An 18,419-nucleotide genomic window follows, 5' to 3' on the forward strand; every position below is an offset into this window, starting at 1 on the left:
ATCCCACAGCCCCAGTCCCTTCCCAGAGGCTATTATCCCCCCACTGCTACTATAGGCACCATCTCTCCCTACTATACCTGCTATCCCACAGCCCCAGTCCCTTCCCAGAAGCTATTATCCCCCCACTGCTACTATAGGCACCATCTCTCCCTACTATACCTGCTATCCCACAGCCCCAGTCCCTTCCCAGAGGCTATTATCCCCCCACTGCTACTATAGGCACCATCTCTCCCTACTATACCTGCTATCCCACAGCCCCAGTCCCTTCCCAGAGGCTATTATCCCACTGCTACTATAGGCACCATCTCTCCCTACTATACCTGCTATCCCACAGCCCCAGTCCCTTCCCAGAGGCTATTATCCCCCCACTGCTACTATAGGCACCATCTCTCCCTACTATACCTGCTATCCCACAGCCCCAGTCCATTCCCAGAGGCTATTATCCCACTGCTACTATAGGCACCATCTCTCCCTACTATACCTGCTATCCCACAGCCCCAGTCCCTTCCCAGAGGCTATTATCCCCCCACTGCTACTATAGGCACCATTTCTCCCTACTATACATGCTATTCCACAGCCACAATCCAATTTCTAGTATAAATAATGTAAACAATAATATATAGGTAAGAGGCCATAGAATCTGTATTTTACATCAGGAAGTATATGTTTTTCATAATACATAACATGACATCATTAACCACTGCTCATAAGGATATATATTATAGGATATTTATATGTGTGCATTACAAATAAATTTAAGGTAAATGACTGGATTTTCCCCAGCACTTCCTTTCTACAACTGGGTCCCATGCAGGTCCCAGGGCTGTTCCCCTTAGAATTCCCAATAACAAGTCTGCCCCCTTCTACCTGTGCCTAATATCAGTCTATTTAGTAACAGCTGCAAATGAACAACATGCTGTAGGTAGGATTAAGGTTATCCTTTCTGCCTTTGCAGTATTGCTTATGTGCTTTTCTTTTTTACATCATTATAACTTAAATGTTGAATAAATACAAGGCAGCAGCTTACTAAGGGGTTACACACACACATTCAGTATGAATATATACATAAACTCAGAGCTATAGGCTCTGCCTGACCAGGCCAGTGATATATATATCAATAAATACGGTATATATAAAATATATATAGGTACTATACACCAAGATCCATCCTGCCCTAAATGCCACCTGTCTGTCGAATGACGTCACACCCAATCCCCCTCTGGCCAGCTCCAGGGCTGGATCCAAGCCACGCCCCTGGGATCTGTCAGCCCAGCCCCCAAACCGTGTTGGTGACGCCACAACCTGGAGAGATGGCGGAGCAGGGTTCGGGCCGTTCCTTGGGCTCCTATTCTCCCGTGGATTATATGAGCATTACCAGTTTCCCCCGTTTGCCCGAGGAGGAGACCGGGGGAGAGCAGGGCCCTCGGGCTGGAGAGGAGGATACGTTCCTGGGGGAGCATGACTCGGGTAACCCACCGTATAGCGAAACTGCATGTCTGGGGGGGGGATTGTTTGGGCTGTGATCCCTATCCGCCTGGCCATGTGTGCCCCACACAGTGTCATCTGTCCCTAATCTCTCCATCTGGGTACCATGGCAGCCCTGCATCCTCCCTTCCTGGGTACCATAGCAGCCCTGCATCCTTCCATCCTGGGTACCATGACAGCCCTGCATCCTTCCATCCTGGGTACCATGACAGCCCTGCATCCTCCCTTCCTGGGTACCATAGCAGCCCTGCATCCTTCCATCCTGGGTACCATGGCAGCCCTGCATCCTCCCTTCCTGGGTACCATGGCAGCCCTGCATCCTCCCATCCTGGGTACCATGGCAGCCCTGCATCCTCCCATCCTGGGTACCATGGCAGCCCTGCATCCTCCCATCCTGGGTACCATGGCAGCCCTGCATCCTCCCATCCTGGGTACCATGGCAGCCCTGCATCCTCCCATCCTGGGTACCATGGCAGCCCTGCATCCTTCCATCCTGGGTACCATGGCAGCCCTGCATCCTCACATCCTGGGTACCATGGCAGCCCTGCATCCTCCCATCCTGGGTACCATAGCAGCCCTGCATCCTTCCATCCTGGGTACCATGGCAGCCCTGCATCCTCTCATCCTGGGTACCATGGCAGCCCTGCATCCTCCCATCCTGGGTACCATAGCAGCCCTGCATCCTTCCATCCTGGGTACCATGGCAGCCCTGCATCCTCACATCCTGGGTACCATAGCAGCCCTGCATCCTCCCATCCTGGGTACCATAGCAGCCCTGCATCTTTCCATCCTGGGTACCATGGCAGCCCTGCATCCTCCCATCCTGGGTACCATGGCAGCCCTGCATCCTTCCATCCTGGGTACCATGGCAGCCCTGCATCCTCCCATCCTGGGTACCATAGCAGCCCTACATCCTCCCATCCTGGGTACCATGACAGCCCTGCATCCTTCCATCCTGGGTACCATGGCAGCCCTGCATCCTCCCATCCTGGGTACCATAGCAGCCCTGCATCCTTCCATCCTGGGTACCATGGCAGCCCTGCATCCTCCCATCCTGGGTACCATAGCAGCCCTGCATCCTCCCATCCTGGGTACCATGGCAGCCCTGCATCCTCTCATCCTGGGTACCATGGCAGCCCTGCATCCTTCCATCCTGGGTACCACTGTATAGCGCTTCATCCTGGGCACCAGTACATTATTCTGTTTCAGCCCCAAATAAAAGTATATCCTTTCATCCTTGGTACCACGGCACCCCCTCCTCCCAGTACATCCCTTACTCATGTATTAGTCATTCCATTCATACTACTGATTAGTAGGGCTTCTCTACCTGCCAACGCTTCCTTATGTCTTTTCTTGAGTATCAGTGGGTACCTTTATCCTCCTGAGTACCAGTGCATGCCCTAATGCAGTGCACCAAGCCATCCCTCCATTCTTTGTGGTAACAAGGTATCCCTCAATTCTCTTGAGTACTAAGACACCAGTATATACAAGTTAGCAGTGCAGTTATTCCATCACAGAATAGTACTCGTTTATCCCTCTATCCTCATGGCCAGTGCACCCCTCCATCCTGGGTACCAAACCATTGGTTCATCCTCAATATCAGTACATCTCTTGATCTTCCTTGTTAGAAGAACATCTTTCCATCCTCTATAGTACCAGTGTGTCATTCTTTTCCCTCCCTCCAGAGATACTAGTGCCTGTACCACTGCAGTTCTCCATCCTGGGACAGCAATGCATTTTTTCTGGGTAGCACTGCAACACTCCTGGGTACAGGTGTATCTTTCAGTTCTGGGTATTATTGCATCCATCCATTTTCGGTATTAACCTCTCCATCCTGGGTACCAGTGCATCACATCCTCTTGGATAATAGTGCATCTATCAAAAGTACCAGTGTGCCCCACCATCCCACCTTGCTATGACATCACTTAGAGGTACCAGTGGATCTCTCCATCCTGAGAAACCATATATTCCTTCTCCATGGGAACCATTGCATCGCTTATTCTTGGGTATCAGTGAATGCATCCATTCATGTTGGGTATCACTGCATCCCTTAGTCCTTGGAACTAAAACAGTCCTTCAACTGGGTACTGGTGCATCCATCATGAACACTAATGCATTGCTTAATCCTGGGTACCACTGCATCCCCCTCTATTGATTTCCTGTGCATCCTTCCATTGCTGATTACCAATGTATTATTCCAGCCAGAAGTGAATCCATCATCGCTACCATCCCTCCATCCTGAGAAACACTCTGTGCCTAACGTTTGTGAACCAGTTCATCACTTTGAACTAAAATGCATTGTATTTATTTTGGTCATCCACATCCAGTGCATTCATCAATCCTGGTTATAAGGATTTCCTTCCATGCCGAGAATCACACGATCCATTCACCAGTGCACCCCCCATCTGGTCGTGTGCATTACACAAGCAATGTGATGTCTGATCTGATTAAACTCTCTGTATAGCCTTATAAAATATAGCAAATTGTATATTAATGATATACACTTATCTTAAGGAATAATGTGCATTTTTGTAACATATAAGGGTAGGAGAGGTAATAGGGGTTCTGTGACCATATAAAGGCACAAAGAGTTATACAGGGAACTCTGAGTATCACTCATGTATTATAAGGGATAATGTACCCCCTACTGTAAATGATAAGGATATTAGCAGTCCCTGAGGGGTTCTGTGCCCATATAAAGGCACAAGGCTGCAGGCTGAGTTATACAGGGAACTCTGAGTATCACTCATGTATTATAAGGGATAATGTACCCCCTACTGTAAATAATAAGGATATTAGCAGTCACTGAGGGGTTCTGTGCCCATATAAAGGCACAAGGCTGCAGGCTGAGTTATACAGGGAACTCTGAGTATCACTCATGGATTATAAGGGATAATGTACCCCCTACTGTAAATGATAAGGATATTAGCAGTCCCTGAGGGGTTCTGTGCCCATATAAAGGCACAAGGCTGCAGGCTGAGTTATACAGGGAACTCTGAGTATCACTCATGTATTATAAGGGATAATGTACCCCCTACTGTAAATAATAAGGATATTAGCAGTCACTGAGGGGTTCTGTGCCCATATAAAGGCACAAGGCTGCAGGCTGAGTTATACAGGGAACTCTGAGTATCACTCATGGATTATAAGGGATAATGTACCCCCTACTGTAAATTATAAGGATATTAGCAGTCACTGAGGGGTTCTGTGCCCATATAAAGGCACAAGGCTGCAGGCTGAGTTATACAGGGAACTCTGAGTATCACTCATGTATTATAAGGGATAATGTACCCCCTACTGTAAATGATAAGGATATTAGAAGTCACTGAGGGGTTCTGTGACCATATAAAGGCACAAGGCTGAAGGCTGAGTTATACAGGGAACTCTGAGTATCACTCATGTATTATAAGGGATAATGTACCCCCTACTGTAAATGATAAGGATATTAGAAGTCACTGAGGGGTTCTTTAACCATATAAAGGCAAAAGCCCAAAGGGCTGAGTTATACAGGTCAGTGAACATTGAGTTATACTCATGTAGCATAAAACCATAATGTATGCTCCCTGATCTGTGTATAATCTAGATACAAGCTGTACCAAACACACTGAATACAATATGAGATTACATGAGACTAGTACACAAGCCAATCACTGCAGACTAAAAGCAGAATTCTGGCAGAGATTGTAGAAAAAAGAAATCCGATACTCCCCTGTGCTCCTGTATTAGTCTTAAGGCTTTCAGCTTTAATCTTACAAAGTGTTCCATGTATAGAAGCACCTGTGGCTGGGAAAGGTCACTTGCACTGACTGCCTATAACCTGCTATGAATAGGGGACGTGTTCATTGGGTTCCTTGAATGGATTAGGGGCTCATCCTACAGGAGAATACCTACAGGAATTTGGAAGCTGGTTCTTAAAACGTAGAAACTAAAGAAAGAAAGAAATCCATTAGACTAGTGAGCTCGCATCTGTGACGCCTCAGCTGCTGCTGAACTACAACTCCATTCTCTAATTTTTAGATTTTTTTCTTATTGCTCACCCAGTTGGAGGTGGATCCACTATTATTTTATATCAAAGTGATTTTAGCATCATTGTACATTGGAAGTTTATACTAAGCCGCTTTCTGCTTCTTCCCTCCCAGACCCCGACGCTTTCCTGAAATCAGCCCGCCTACAGCGGCTTCCTTCTTCCTCCTCTGAAATGGGGAGCCAGGATGCCTCACCCCTCCGAGAGACCGTCAAGGACCCTTTCAGCTCAGACTGCAGTTGTAGACAGGATAGCCTTACCGTTATCATTACGGCTTGCGTGACTTTTGCTCTTGGGGTTACCATAGCACTTATCATGCAGATCTATTTTGGAGATCCACAGGTGAGAACACATGAAATGGGGACGCAAGGGTCTTTACATAGGTGTGTTGTGTTTATGTGTATATGTCACCGAGGGGTTCTGTGACCATAGAAAGCCACAAAGCTGAGTTATACAGGGACCTCTGAGTATCACTCATGTATTATAAGGGATAATGTACCCCCTACTGTAAATGATAAGGATATTAGCAGTCACTGAGGGGTTCTGTGACCATATAAAGGCACAAGGCTGCAGGCTGAGTTATACAGGGAACTCTGAGTATCACTCATGTATTATAAGGGATAATGTACCCCCTACTGTAAATGATAAGGATATTAGCAGTCACTGAGGGGTTCTGTGCCCATATAAAGGCACAAGGCTGCAGGCTGAGTTATACAGGGAACTCTGAGTATCACTCATGTATTATAAGGGATAATGTACCCCCTACTGTAAATGATAAGGATATTAGCAGTCACTGAGGGGTTCTGTGCCCATATAAAGGCTCAAGGCTGCAGGCTGAGTTATACAGGGAACTCTGAGTATCACTCATGTATTATAAGGGATAATGTACCCCCTACTGTAAATGATAAGGATATTAGAAGTCACTGAGGGGTTCTGTGCCCATATAAAGGCACAAGGCTGCAGGCTGAGTTATACAGGGTCTCTAAAGAAAGCGGCTCACAAAGCACCATGGTCAGCCAGAAAATGGATAAAACTCGAACTTTATTTACATTCTTAAAAACCCAGAACGCCTGACGCGTTTCGTGCGTACCCGCACATAGGCAATGCCTCCAAGCACCCGAACCAAATTTCGGCATCAGTGAGTGTGTGTGTATATTTATGTGATCTTCACTGCATGTGTACTAGCATTTGAAATATTTGGCGAGGGACCTGGGGTATATACACCCAGGTCAACACCTGTTTTAGGTAAAGATTTTTGTCTCTGACTTTGATCTCTTTTGTAAATTGTCAAGTTAGACTGTGTTAGCACACTATATATATATATAAATTTTATTGAATTGGGTGTATTCTTTGAGGATTTAGTGAGTTATACAGGGAACTCTAAATATCACTCATGTATTATTATAAAAAATATTTCACTGGAAAGTTATGTAACCCTAAATATAAGGGAAGTCATAAGCTGAGATGTACAGGCCATTAGGGCAAAGACACATGGGGTGATTAGTTGATCGTGGTAACTAATTACAGTGACTTTCCTTCCACAGAGTACTGTATAAGTTGCGTGCAAATTTTCACTGAATGGATTAGTCACCACAGGTGTCTTCGCCCTTAAGCTACAAAAGTCTTAATATTGTTATAATATTCTTTAACACTGCCAGCAGAGGGGGTATAATATGATTATTATTATTGGCATCCATGGTGTACTTTGGTGTATTATCACCTTGGCAGATGTAAGTTGTAGAATTGTATGGGGTCTTGACTTGCTTATTGAGCCTGTAAATGCCAGAGATAGAAATTTGTATCAGAAGGTCCATATGCTCTTCCTCGATCAGCTGCCTGAGTTTTGTGCATTCTGCCAGACCTTTTCTATATATTTTTGTTTCATATATTCTATTATTCTATTCTGTATATATATATATTAGTGCCTTCTTCTTCCAGATCTTCCACCAAGGGGCAGTGGTGAGTGATGCTTCCAGATGTACTGCTCTGGGCATAGAGGTATTAGAGAAAAGGGGCAGCTCCGTTGATGCCGCCATAGTGACTACCCTTTGTCTTGGAATTGTCAATCCTCACACATCTGGTATTGGAGGGTGAGTACAGAACTCAAGACTTGCAGACAGTAAACAAGACATTCTAGCTGATATCACTGTTAAATGGGAACTCTTCTATACAAAAATTTGTCAAAGAGCCTCACACAACACAGAAACCCCTAATATGACTGTAATCTGTTACCCTAAAAAGTATGAATAAATATACTAAAATCCAGCTGCAAAACATATCTTCTCATGCTGTATCATTTGAAATCCTGTGAGGGGAGGAGGGACTAAAACACTGATGTTACAAATTGTATCAACTTCTCCACAGCTTACAGACAGCATGCAGGAACTACATAACCCACAATGCATTGCACTGGGATGTTCCTTTCCTTATTGACATCACGTGTGCAGGGAATTGTGGGATTGGGAAGGTGCAGGCTGAAGGCCGGCTGAGGACAGGCGACTACTGTTACATTTTATTTGAATCTCAAAGTAGTCAGCCAGATCAGCAGGGGAACAGGGGGCGGGGCTTGGGGAACTGTTCAAACCTATATTATTACATTAAAAATCAAGGCTGCATATTTTGTATATTGCAAAGTTGCTTTAAATTCTGTTCACATAAGTTGTGTTTGGGTGGAGTTCCCCTTTAAATGAACATGCCTTCGTTTGCTGCCACAATATATTAAGAGTTGAGTACCGTACTTGTTATGTATTTAATTATTTACAATGCTAGTTTATTGTCAATAACAGAGGCGGAGTGATGCTTATTCATGACATCAGAAACAACATATCAAATGTTATTGATTTCCGAGAGACAGCTCCGGCTTCTATCCATGAAGAGCTGGTGAGACACTACTGGAAGGAGAGGGTAAGGGTCTGTTGTGTATATATGTAGGGGTTAATCTCGCTGGGTATCGTTTGGACTGGCAAGCCAAATCTTATGCTCGTACCTTTTCATTTCCAGCCTGGAATTTTGGTTGGAGTTCCTGGAATGCTGAAAGGCCTCTCAAAAGCCCATGAGATGTATGGGAAGTGAGTACATTGTACACTTACATTGGCAGTTTACTTTTAAATTCATTTTTAGTATGATGTAGAGAATGCAATTTGCAATTGTTCATTTTCTATCCTTGGCAATTTTTATATTATTCGGCTTTTTGTTCAGCAGCTCTCCAGTGTGAAATTTCAGGAGCTATCTGGTTGCTAGGGTTCAATGTAGCCAAGCAACCAGGCAGTGATTTGAAAGAGAGACAGGAACCTAAATAGAAAGATAAGAAATAAAAAGTAACAATTACAATAAAATTGTAGCCTCACAAAGGAATCGATTTTTGGCTGCAGGGGTCAGTGACCCCCATTTGAAATCTGGAAAGAGTTAGAAAAAGAAGGCAAATAATTGAAAAACTATAACAAATGAAGACCAATTGAAAGGTTGCTAAGAATATGCCATTCTATAACATACTAAAAGTTAGAACGTGAACCACCCCTTTAATGAGGCTGACCATTACTGACACTGGCTGATTGTAACACTGAGTCTTATTAATCCTTCTCTTCCAGACTTCCGTGGCAAGAAGTAATTTCTATGGCAGCTGAAGTGGCACACGGGGGTTTCAATGTGACCCACGATTTGGGTAAGGAAAATATTTTAGCTTCCCGTCCTTAGGGATAAACTAACTAAAGTAAAGTAAAGTGCATGTTACTGCTCTAAAATAACAGAAGAGCTAGCCCTCATGGTAGTTACCCTTCTGCTTGCTTTTTGGAATAATTCTCCAATACTACAGAAAGGCACAGTCGTATTGGTCAGGGAGGTAGGCAGACCTGTACCCTGATTTGCCCAGAGAAACAATCTGTGACTGAGATTCAAAATAAGCCCTGACATTCCAAGTACCCAGAGTCCCAAACAGCCCCCCCCAGCCCAATAAATAGTGACTGTCTATGGCACCTTACAGCAGCCCCTCTGGCATTTGCCTGAACCCACAGATTGCCAGTCTGGGCCTGGGTCCTGGCATTCCAAGTACCCAGAGGCCCAAACAGCCCCCCCAGCCCAATAAATAGTGAGTGTCTATGGCATCTTACAGCAGCCCCTCTGGCATTTGCCTGAACCCACAGATTGCCAGTCTGGGCCTGGGTCCTGGCATTCCAAGTACCCAGAGGCCCAAACAGCCCCCCAGCCCAATAAATAGTGAGTGTCTATGGCATCTTACAGCAGCCCCTCTGGCATTTGCCTGAACCCACAGATTGCCAGTCTGGGCCTGGGCCCTGACATTCCAAGTACCCAGAGTCCCAAACAGCCCCCACCAGCCCAATAAATAGTGACTGTCTATGGCATCTTACAGCAGCCCCTCTGGCATTTGCCTGAACCCACAGATTGCCAGTCTGGGCCTGGGTCCTGGCATTCCAAGTACCCAGAGGCCCAAACAGCCCCCCCAGCCCAATAAATAGTGAGTGTCTATGGCATCTTACAGCAGCCCCTCTGGCATTTGCCTGAACCCACAGATTGCCAGTCTGGGCCTGGGTCCTGGCATTCCAAGTACCCAGAGGCCCAAACAGCCCCCCCAGCCCAATAAATAGTGAGTGTCTATGGCACCTTACAGCAGCCCCTCTGGCATTTGCCAGAACCCACAGATTGCCAGTCTGGGTCTGACAATCAGACCACAAAACAATGTTCAACACCACTGAAAGCCCTTAGGTGTGTTCAGGGCCATATTAATACAGAGGTGCTGTCTATCAGGGGATGGCCCTGAGGTGTCTCTATAAAAAATTCAACCAATCTTAACACTGGACACTTCTGACTAAACTTGGTGGTGGAGCTAAGGGGAGGGGTAGGGTTACCACTCACAAGATCAGTTATGTGTATGCTGACCCGCGTCAGCCATTGTGGGGTCGGGTTGGGTCACTTTAATGAATGGAGACAGTATTGAAACGTTAATGGACTTTTTTTCAGCTGAGGCAATAAATGAGTCCAGGGGCCAGACTTTCTCAAACACCTTCTTGGAGACCTTTCTACCAGATGACAAACCGCTTATGGCAGAAACGTTCATCCGGAGGCCGGACTTAGCAGCCATTTTGTATGCTGTAGCAAAAGGAGGGATAGAAGCTTTCTATAGCAGCAACCTGACACAGGAAATGGTCTCAGAGGTGGGTGGGACAAAATGGCCGCTTTTTTATTTACTTCTTGCTTCAGTGCAAGCACTGTTCCTTTTCCCCAGATGCTTTATTTTCTTTTTTACACAAAAAACAACAATTTGGGACATAAAAGGGTATTTCCCAGTTTATTTTAAATTTCCTAGTATTCTAGGATTCAATGTTTGATTAACCTTTACTGTTGCTAAGGGTCTTATAACTCTTAAAAGGGTCCTAAAGAAGTAGTTCACTTTTAAGTTTGTTCTTAGTATGTTATAGAATGGACAGCCCTTACCAACTTTTCAGTTGGTCTTCATTTATTAATGAATAATTTATAATAATTTGCCTTGCTCTTCTGTTTCATTCCAGCTGGCAAATAGGGGTTACTGACAGACCCTTTGCTGTTCAAGTCTTTCATTTAAACTACTGCCTGGTTGCTGGGGAATTTTGGACCTAGCAACCAGACAGCTGCTGAAATTCCAAACTGGAGAGCTGCTGAACTAAATGCTAAATAAGACAAATGAATAATGATTTTTTTTTTTAATAAAATAAAGACCAAGTGCAAATTGTCTCAGAATATAATGCTCTATACCTTACTTAACGTTAATTGGTGAACCATCCCTTTAAAGGAATTATAGCAATCACAGAAGGGGGGCCATCCTATTAATGAAGACTTGGCTAAAGTGATTAAATATTGATATACTGATAACATCTGCCAGTCTTTTCAAGTCATTATAATTGCAATTAAAGGGGAACTAAACCCCAAAAAAGAATTAATTTATATGTTTGTTTCTGAGATATTAGCAGCTTTATACTGCCAGTTAGGGTGAGAGAAATGGTGCATGGGTCATACAATTTCCAACCACCCCTAACCAAATATTATGGCGTATGCTGTATTACTTTCTAATGTAGTCATGTTTTATCTTTAGGTAAATGCATATGGGGGTGTCCTGGCAGAAGAGGATTTCAGCAACTACAGTGTTCTAGTAGAGAAACCAATGCAGACCGTTTACCAAGGTATCCACTATGCCAATTCATGATTGTGACAAAACCCATTGGGCCGTAGATATTAGTTTGTAATCTGCACTGGCTTTGAAGGGGAATGTATGCCTAATGTGAATTTGTAATAGGGAAATATTATTTACTGCTTTCATATAGCGCGTGACTGAAAGGGTTTACAAGAAGCAGCAGTGATATAAAGCCATTTGGCAAGTTTGTCACATGATTCGTATTTATCATATTATGGAAGAAAAAGAAGGTAACTTATTGCTGTTTCACCCAACAGGCCACCTTGTGTTTGCACCACCAGCTCCAAATGCCGGCCTCGCCCTGATAACGGCCCTCAACATCTTAGAAGGGGCAAACCTGACCAAGCAGACTCCCCGTGCAAGTGCCCTTCACTGGATAGCTGAGGTGACATAAGGGAAGTTGCCTCTAGGGTAGGAGCGGCCATGGGGCTGGGGAGGTGGGGGGGTCACAAATACAGTGCCGAACCATAATGTAGGCAGGAGTGAAATATGTGCAGTCATAGATCACAATCACAGAGTTTTGGGCTATGTTTGAGAGCAAAAGTTCATTTCTTCCTGTTTCTGATTTGTACAGACCCTCAAAATTGCCCTTGCCACAGCTAGCACTCTGGGGGACCCCACACATGACCCCTCAATGCCCGGCTTTGTGAAGGAGATGCTGAGGTGAGTGTTTCTACATAGTTAGAAATATTGTGGGCCCGGCCATGGCTGGAAGGCTAAATAACAGTAAAAAGACCACTGACTGGGCTTCCCTGAATTGGGTCCTGGAATTCTGAATAACAGCTTAAATTCTTTTCTCTCAGAGAGTCTGAGATCAATTTCCTCCGTCAGCGCATCAACGAGTCCCATGCCGCCCCCACAGAACATTACATGCCCTTCTACAACCTGGAAACCGGATCTGCTTCCAGCCAGGCCTTAGTGGTCGGACCAGATGATTTCATTGTGGCTGTGGTGAGGTGGGTACATTGCTTTGCTGGTCCTTTTTTATTGTATGAGGGGGGATAAAGCATGTCCTGTATTTTGATCTCTTGATTTTAGTAGGCCCAAATGAGCTAACAGTAATAGAGAGAAATATGAGGAAATTTATAAGTCTTAACACAATGGGTTGTCTCTTATGGAGAAGACACACTGACCTGGAGGCAAAACTTTTATGGTTTTAGCTCACTGAGGGTAGGGTTGCTGCCTTTTTTGTGATGTAATACTGAGCTTTTGGTGAGGAAGTAGTAGATGATGTCAAATGGGCGGGGAAATGGATGAACTTGGCAGGAAAATGGGCAGGGCATAGGTGGGACTGTCCTTATAAGTGGGTATCCAGCAGTGGACAAGGTCAAGGAAGGGAGGGATTTATAGGGTATTACAAATTTGTAATTCTGGCCCTAGCTGGAGATTTACCATCTGGGCGGCAAGTGAGGGATGTCTAACACATTGGCCGCAGTGATTTTAGGTTTCCTTGCCCTTTAATTTTGTGAATATTTCATGTAAACAGCACATTTCATTCACTGCCATAAAGCATCTACAGGAAGTTATAGATATGGCAGCTTCTATTTCTAGAGAGGAAAACAACAATTACCCAGTTGGGAGATACTGTATCTGTTTTATTGCATGGGTTTTATAATAAATGCTACTTCTTTCTATACAGTTCCCTGAATCGTCCTTTTGGCAGTGGAATTATGACATCCTCCGGCATCCTTCTTAACAGCCAAATCCTTGATTTTTTCTGGAGCAACAGAAGCAACAGAACCTCATTTCCCAGCCCTGTAAGCCCCTTTTTTACCTTGCCCTTTGCCTACCCCTATTTTTTTCTTGTAGAAGGCTCGCACAATGGATTATTATTATTATTCAAAGTCCTTTATTCTCTATCAAAACTTTAAAACCACCCTAGTTCTGGCCCTGATTCAAGGATAAATATACACTATAAAAAATAGGGTTTACAATCACTTAATTTAGTATGAATGTTTATTAAAACATATAATTGTCATTTTGTATGCATAGGGAGTCCTATATAGATGCTCTAAATGTGTATATATGTTTCTGCAGAGTAATACAGTTGAACCAGGAAAAAGGCCTCTGTCCTTCCTGCTTCCCACAGTGGTACGGCCAGCTCATGGTCTGTGTGGGACCTACCTCTCACTTGGGGGGTCAAATGGGGACCGTGCTTTGACTGGGATTACTCAGGTAAGTTGGGCACAGATATTTTAAGCAGGAATAATTCTCCTTTGTTTGGACATGGTGCAGTTAGGGATGTTATTTGTGGTGGATACATTTTTACTATCAAATCAAAATGTTCTAGGTCTTCCATGCAGCTCTTATCAATAATTTCCTACTTGTGACTCTTTTACAGCCATGGCTGCTATTAGCCTACCATGGCCACATGTTGCCGGTAGCCTGCAGGTTCCAATTGCTGCTGGCAGCCTATAGAGCTTACTTATTGGAAGCAACTTATAGTGCCATCTGAGTGGCTGAAGTTAGCATGTCATTCCCAATTTATGATGGAACCATTGTGGCTGTATTGTATTTTTACATAGTATTATTACAAACTGTACCTCTTTCTGTCACCTCTGCCCCAGGTCCTGCTTAATGTCTTGTCCTTTAACAAGAACCTGAGCGACAGCGTATCCAATGGGAGGCTTCACCCTGACCTGCAGACCAGTCTTCTGGAAGTTGATGGTAAGAAGCCATTGGACTCCCCCTGTTATAGCTTTTTGTAGGGGAAGGTCCTCCAAGACCTTCACCCATTTTGAAAGGAGTCAGGAAATCGCAGTAATAGGTCAGACGGGGTCAACTTTTTGCCCATTCTTCACAGAATGGTTTGATATTATCAACCCAGCCAGTGGCTGTACACAATGGATCACTGCCCCAATTTGACCACCTACATGCATAGCCAAATCAGGCTGATTTTTGTGGGCCCCTGACATACAGGCTTATACAGGCCCATCAGTAGAGAACCACATCAACTCGCCGATGCGGTCCCTGACCAACAGAATTTTTAAACATGCCAATAAATATCTGCCCAATTTTTAATTTTCTATCGGAAAGGATGTCGGGGAACTCCCATACAGGGGCTGATAAATTTCCCTCTCACTCTGAAGGGGCCCATTCAGCAGCTATAATGTACCGGTGTATGGCCAGTTTAACTTCAATCTAAAAATCTCTTTCTCCTTTGCTCCTCAGGAGACTTCCCAGAGAACGATACCCTGGGCCTGGAATCCAAGGGCCATCTCCTCCGGAAGATACCAATTTTGTCCTTAGTTCATGGTTCACGGAGGAGCAACGACCTCATTATCGGAATAAAGGACCCACGCAGCAAAGACGCTGGAGCATCCACTATCTTGTAGATCCTTGCAAGGTGCACCTACATGCACCATTCTGAAATGCACCCGTTTTTGGGAAGCTCACCTGGCTTATCGGAGGCACTTAATTAAAGGAACAAACCACCATAAATACCAGGGATTGGGTTGTGCAGAAACACAGTATGCTAAAGGAAAATGTCTTTGATTCAATTTCTCCTAGCATAGCAATTTGTCTCAGTAACACCACCTTGATTAAATAATACAGACTTATCTTGATAAAGAAAAATCAGTTGTGACCGAACACATGGAAGAGGCTGTGGTTTTCTGTCCTTAGAGTTCTAGGCTATTGGTGGACTACAAATTCCAAATTGCCCAGGTTAGTGAGCGCTGAGAGATGGCGATTGATATATTATTTTCCAGACCTTAGTTGATGTTGATTGCTACTTTTATTCTCAAATCTGACATTTTACATCACTATAGTAACTGCTGCTCTCTGAAAGTAGATATTTTTTCCCCATTTTTCTCTTTCTATTCTAAAACTCAGCGTACATTTTCCCTTAAGGTGGCCATACAAGGGCAGATTCAAACTGCCATTTTGGACCCTACAGACTGATTTGGCAGCTTATCTGCCTATGTACAGGGACCTACACCAGGCTTACCCGACCAATATCTGGCCAAATATCAGGCAGATGTCGACCGGGCAGGTTTGATTTTCCTGTCGGACCGAGGACCGAATCAGCTCACTTTACAGTCCTCGCCCTGACGGCTTGTATACCAATTGGTGCCCCATTGTTGAAAGATCCACTCGTTTTGGGATCACCCCAAACAAGCGGAACTTATAATGTATGGCCAGCTTAAGATCAGAATGGACCAACATGATGGTTGCAAGAGTCTATAGTTACATGGGGTGCTCACAGGAAAATGTTTCCTTGTTTATATTGCATTGGTCATAAATACATGTTATTACACTATTACTACATTAGTAAAATTGGGCATAGTTGATAGTGACAAGATTTAAAAAGCATTGCCTTCTTCAAGAGCTATTTAAATTCCCAAAATCCAGTGCTCTTTGTGAGATATGTCTCCTTGTGGTTGGAGACTTTGGAGACAAAAAGAAAAGGGCAAGTCACCTTTTTGCCTGTGTAACCTGTGGAAGGAACCACGGACCATGCCTCATTCTGTAAGTATTGTACGGGTAGGAAACGTATCTGCATCATGTAGAATATTTCGTGCCAAATGTATACTTAGCATGAGTCCAGACTGTGCTATTTGTCTTGATCCTGCTGTGATACAGAACTGATTTACTAAGAAACATTTCACTTTTGGCCCAGGGCAGAGACTGCCGACGTCTCTAAATGTGACTGTCATTTTGCCTTTTAATAGCAGCAAGTCTGTGATTCACAAACTGCATTTGAAAATAAAATGAATTTCCTGATTCGAGGACACTGCTGTCACGTTTTTGGTTTTGTTTTGCTTTAGTGACATATTTAGTAGATACACAAATGGAAACTACTACAAATACAAAGCAGCGCTGAATTTCTTTAAACAGAAACCAAAAACACCTTAGAGGTCAAGTATAAAATCAGCCCCCATCCATACACACTTATACAAAACAAGATGGAAACAATAAACATAGATCTCTTTTCTTTTGTTACAATCTGCAAATAGCTGCATAATTGTGCTCATTTTAAAACCTTGAGCCTTTTTGTGCCAATCTTAAGTTTGATGGTTGTGCCTACATTTGAACTTATAAATAAAAACAAAGAAGGCTTGCAAATGAGGACCAGCAAGTATAGGGGGCAGTGAAATGTGTCTGATAAGCAGTTTCAGTATATGTTTATTAAAAAGTGTAATCCTAAAGTTAGGGGGGCCCTATAATCATGCTGCTATGGGGCCGGTAATGGTTTGTTACACCACTCACACCTCTCCCCGTCTCCCATAGTAATAGGTCTGTCTCTTGCTGTCAGTAATGTGCCCCCAAACCTGACTTACGTCATTAAAACACATAGAATCGTCACCCAAAGTCCTCTGATAATATCCAGAACAATTCAGCAGGGGGCAAGACAGGGCCAGGAGAAAGACAAATGCAAGATCCAAGATGCCCCTGGATCACTTTAGATTGGGGTTGGTATATCTGCTACAGGCACTGACAGCCGGCACCGGATTTCAAATCCGGGCGCCCCTAGGCCGCCCCCCATTTGCGCCCTGCCACCCCCTGCGCATGCGCAAACAAATTCACCTCTCCCGACGCAATCGCGCATGTGCAGGCAATTCAACTCCCATACGGAGCAGTGGGGAGAAGTCCGTTGCTCCGTATGGGAGCGAAATGTCACAATTTTGTTGCGGCGGGCAGCCCTAAATTTCTGCCGCCCTAGGCCCGGGCCTTTGTGGCCTCGCCACAAATCTGGGCCTGCTGACAGCTGAATAGTGCAGAACTAAAAGGCATGTAAGTGAACACTCCTTACACCAGGCTTCCCCAACCTTTCTTACTCGTGAGCCACAGTCAAATGTAAAAGACTTGGGGAGCAACACAAGCACCATAAACGTTCATGGAGGTGCCAAATAAGGGCTAAGATTGGCTATTAGGCAGCCTCTATGCACCCTATCAGCTTACAGGGGCTTTATTTGGTAGGAAATCTTGTTTTTATTCAACCAAAACTAGCCCCCAAGTCAGGAATTCAAAAATAACTCCCTGGTTTGGGGGCACTGAGAGCAACATCCAAGGGGTTGGGGAGCAACATGTTGCCCCTGAGACACTGGTTGGGGATCACTGTCTTACACTATAGGCACAAGATACACCTAAATGCACCTCCTGTATTTAGCAGTATTTTGTTGGGTGCTCAGATCTCCTTATCAAATATATTCTAATGTTCAGAATAAAAAAACTGTGAACCAAATATTGACGTTTGCACATTATTTTTTCAAAGCTGGACATCTATACGACCTGGGTGGAAAACTGAACTTTGACAAAGGCAACTGTAAAGAAAGTTCCATGTTTAGAGTTATGTTCAGTGCAGCTACCTGCGTGCAGTTTATTCAGGGATATCAGGTTTAAATGTTTATATAGAAGAACCTACAGAATCTTATCATGAAACCCTACTATAGTTTATATAAATACCCTGCTGTGTAGCCCCGGGGGCAGCCATTCCTGCACTGGTACAGCTGGGGTGTTTGCTACAGAAACCCTACTATAGTTTATATAAATACCCTGCTGTGTTGCCCCGGGGGCAGCCATTCCTGCACCGGTACAGCTGGGGTGTTTGCTACAGAAACCCTACTATAGTTTATATAAATAAGCTGCTGTGTAGCCCCGGGGGCAGCCATTCCTGCACTGGTACAGCTGGGGTGTTTGCTACAGAAACCCTACTATAGTTTATATAAATACCCCGCTGTGTAGCCCCGGGGGCAGCCATTCCTGCACTGGTACAGCTGGGGTGTT

General features: G+C 44.4%; 1 protein-coding gene across 1 annotated transcript; it reads left to right on the forward strand.

Moving 5' to 3' along the window:
- The first annotated feature begins 1,268 nt into the window (after positions 1–1,268).
- Positions 1,269–16,423, forward strand: ggt7 (gamma-glutamyltransferase 7). Its single transcript, XM_031894650.1, has 15 exons — positions 1,269–1,467; positions 5,625–5,851; positions 7,448–7,599; positions 8,296–8,413; positions 8,510–8,577; positions 9,097–9,170; positions 10,484–10,677; positions 11,592–11,679; positions 11,948–12,075; positions 12,265–12,353; positions 12,494–12,646; positions 13,330–13,447; positions 13,728–13,865; positions 14,258–14,357; positions 14,862–16,423. Exons 1-15 carry the CDS (start codon positions 1,311–1,313, stop codon positions 15,023–15,025), a joined length of 1,968 nt encoding a protein of 655 aa, XP_031750510.1. The 5' UTR covers positions 1,269–1,310; the 3' UTR covers positions 15,026–16,423.
- The last annotated feature ends 1,996 nt before the right edge of the window (positions 16,424–18,419 follow it).

Source organism: Xenopus tropicalis, chromosome 10 (genome assembly GCF_000004195.4).
Source record: "Xenopus tropicalis strain Nigerian chromosome 10, UCB_Xtro_10.0, whole genome shotgun sequence".
Taxonomy (NCBI): Eukaryota; Metazoa; Chordata; class Amphibia; order Anura; family Pipidae; genus Xenopus; species Xenopus tropicalis.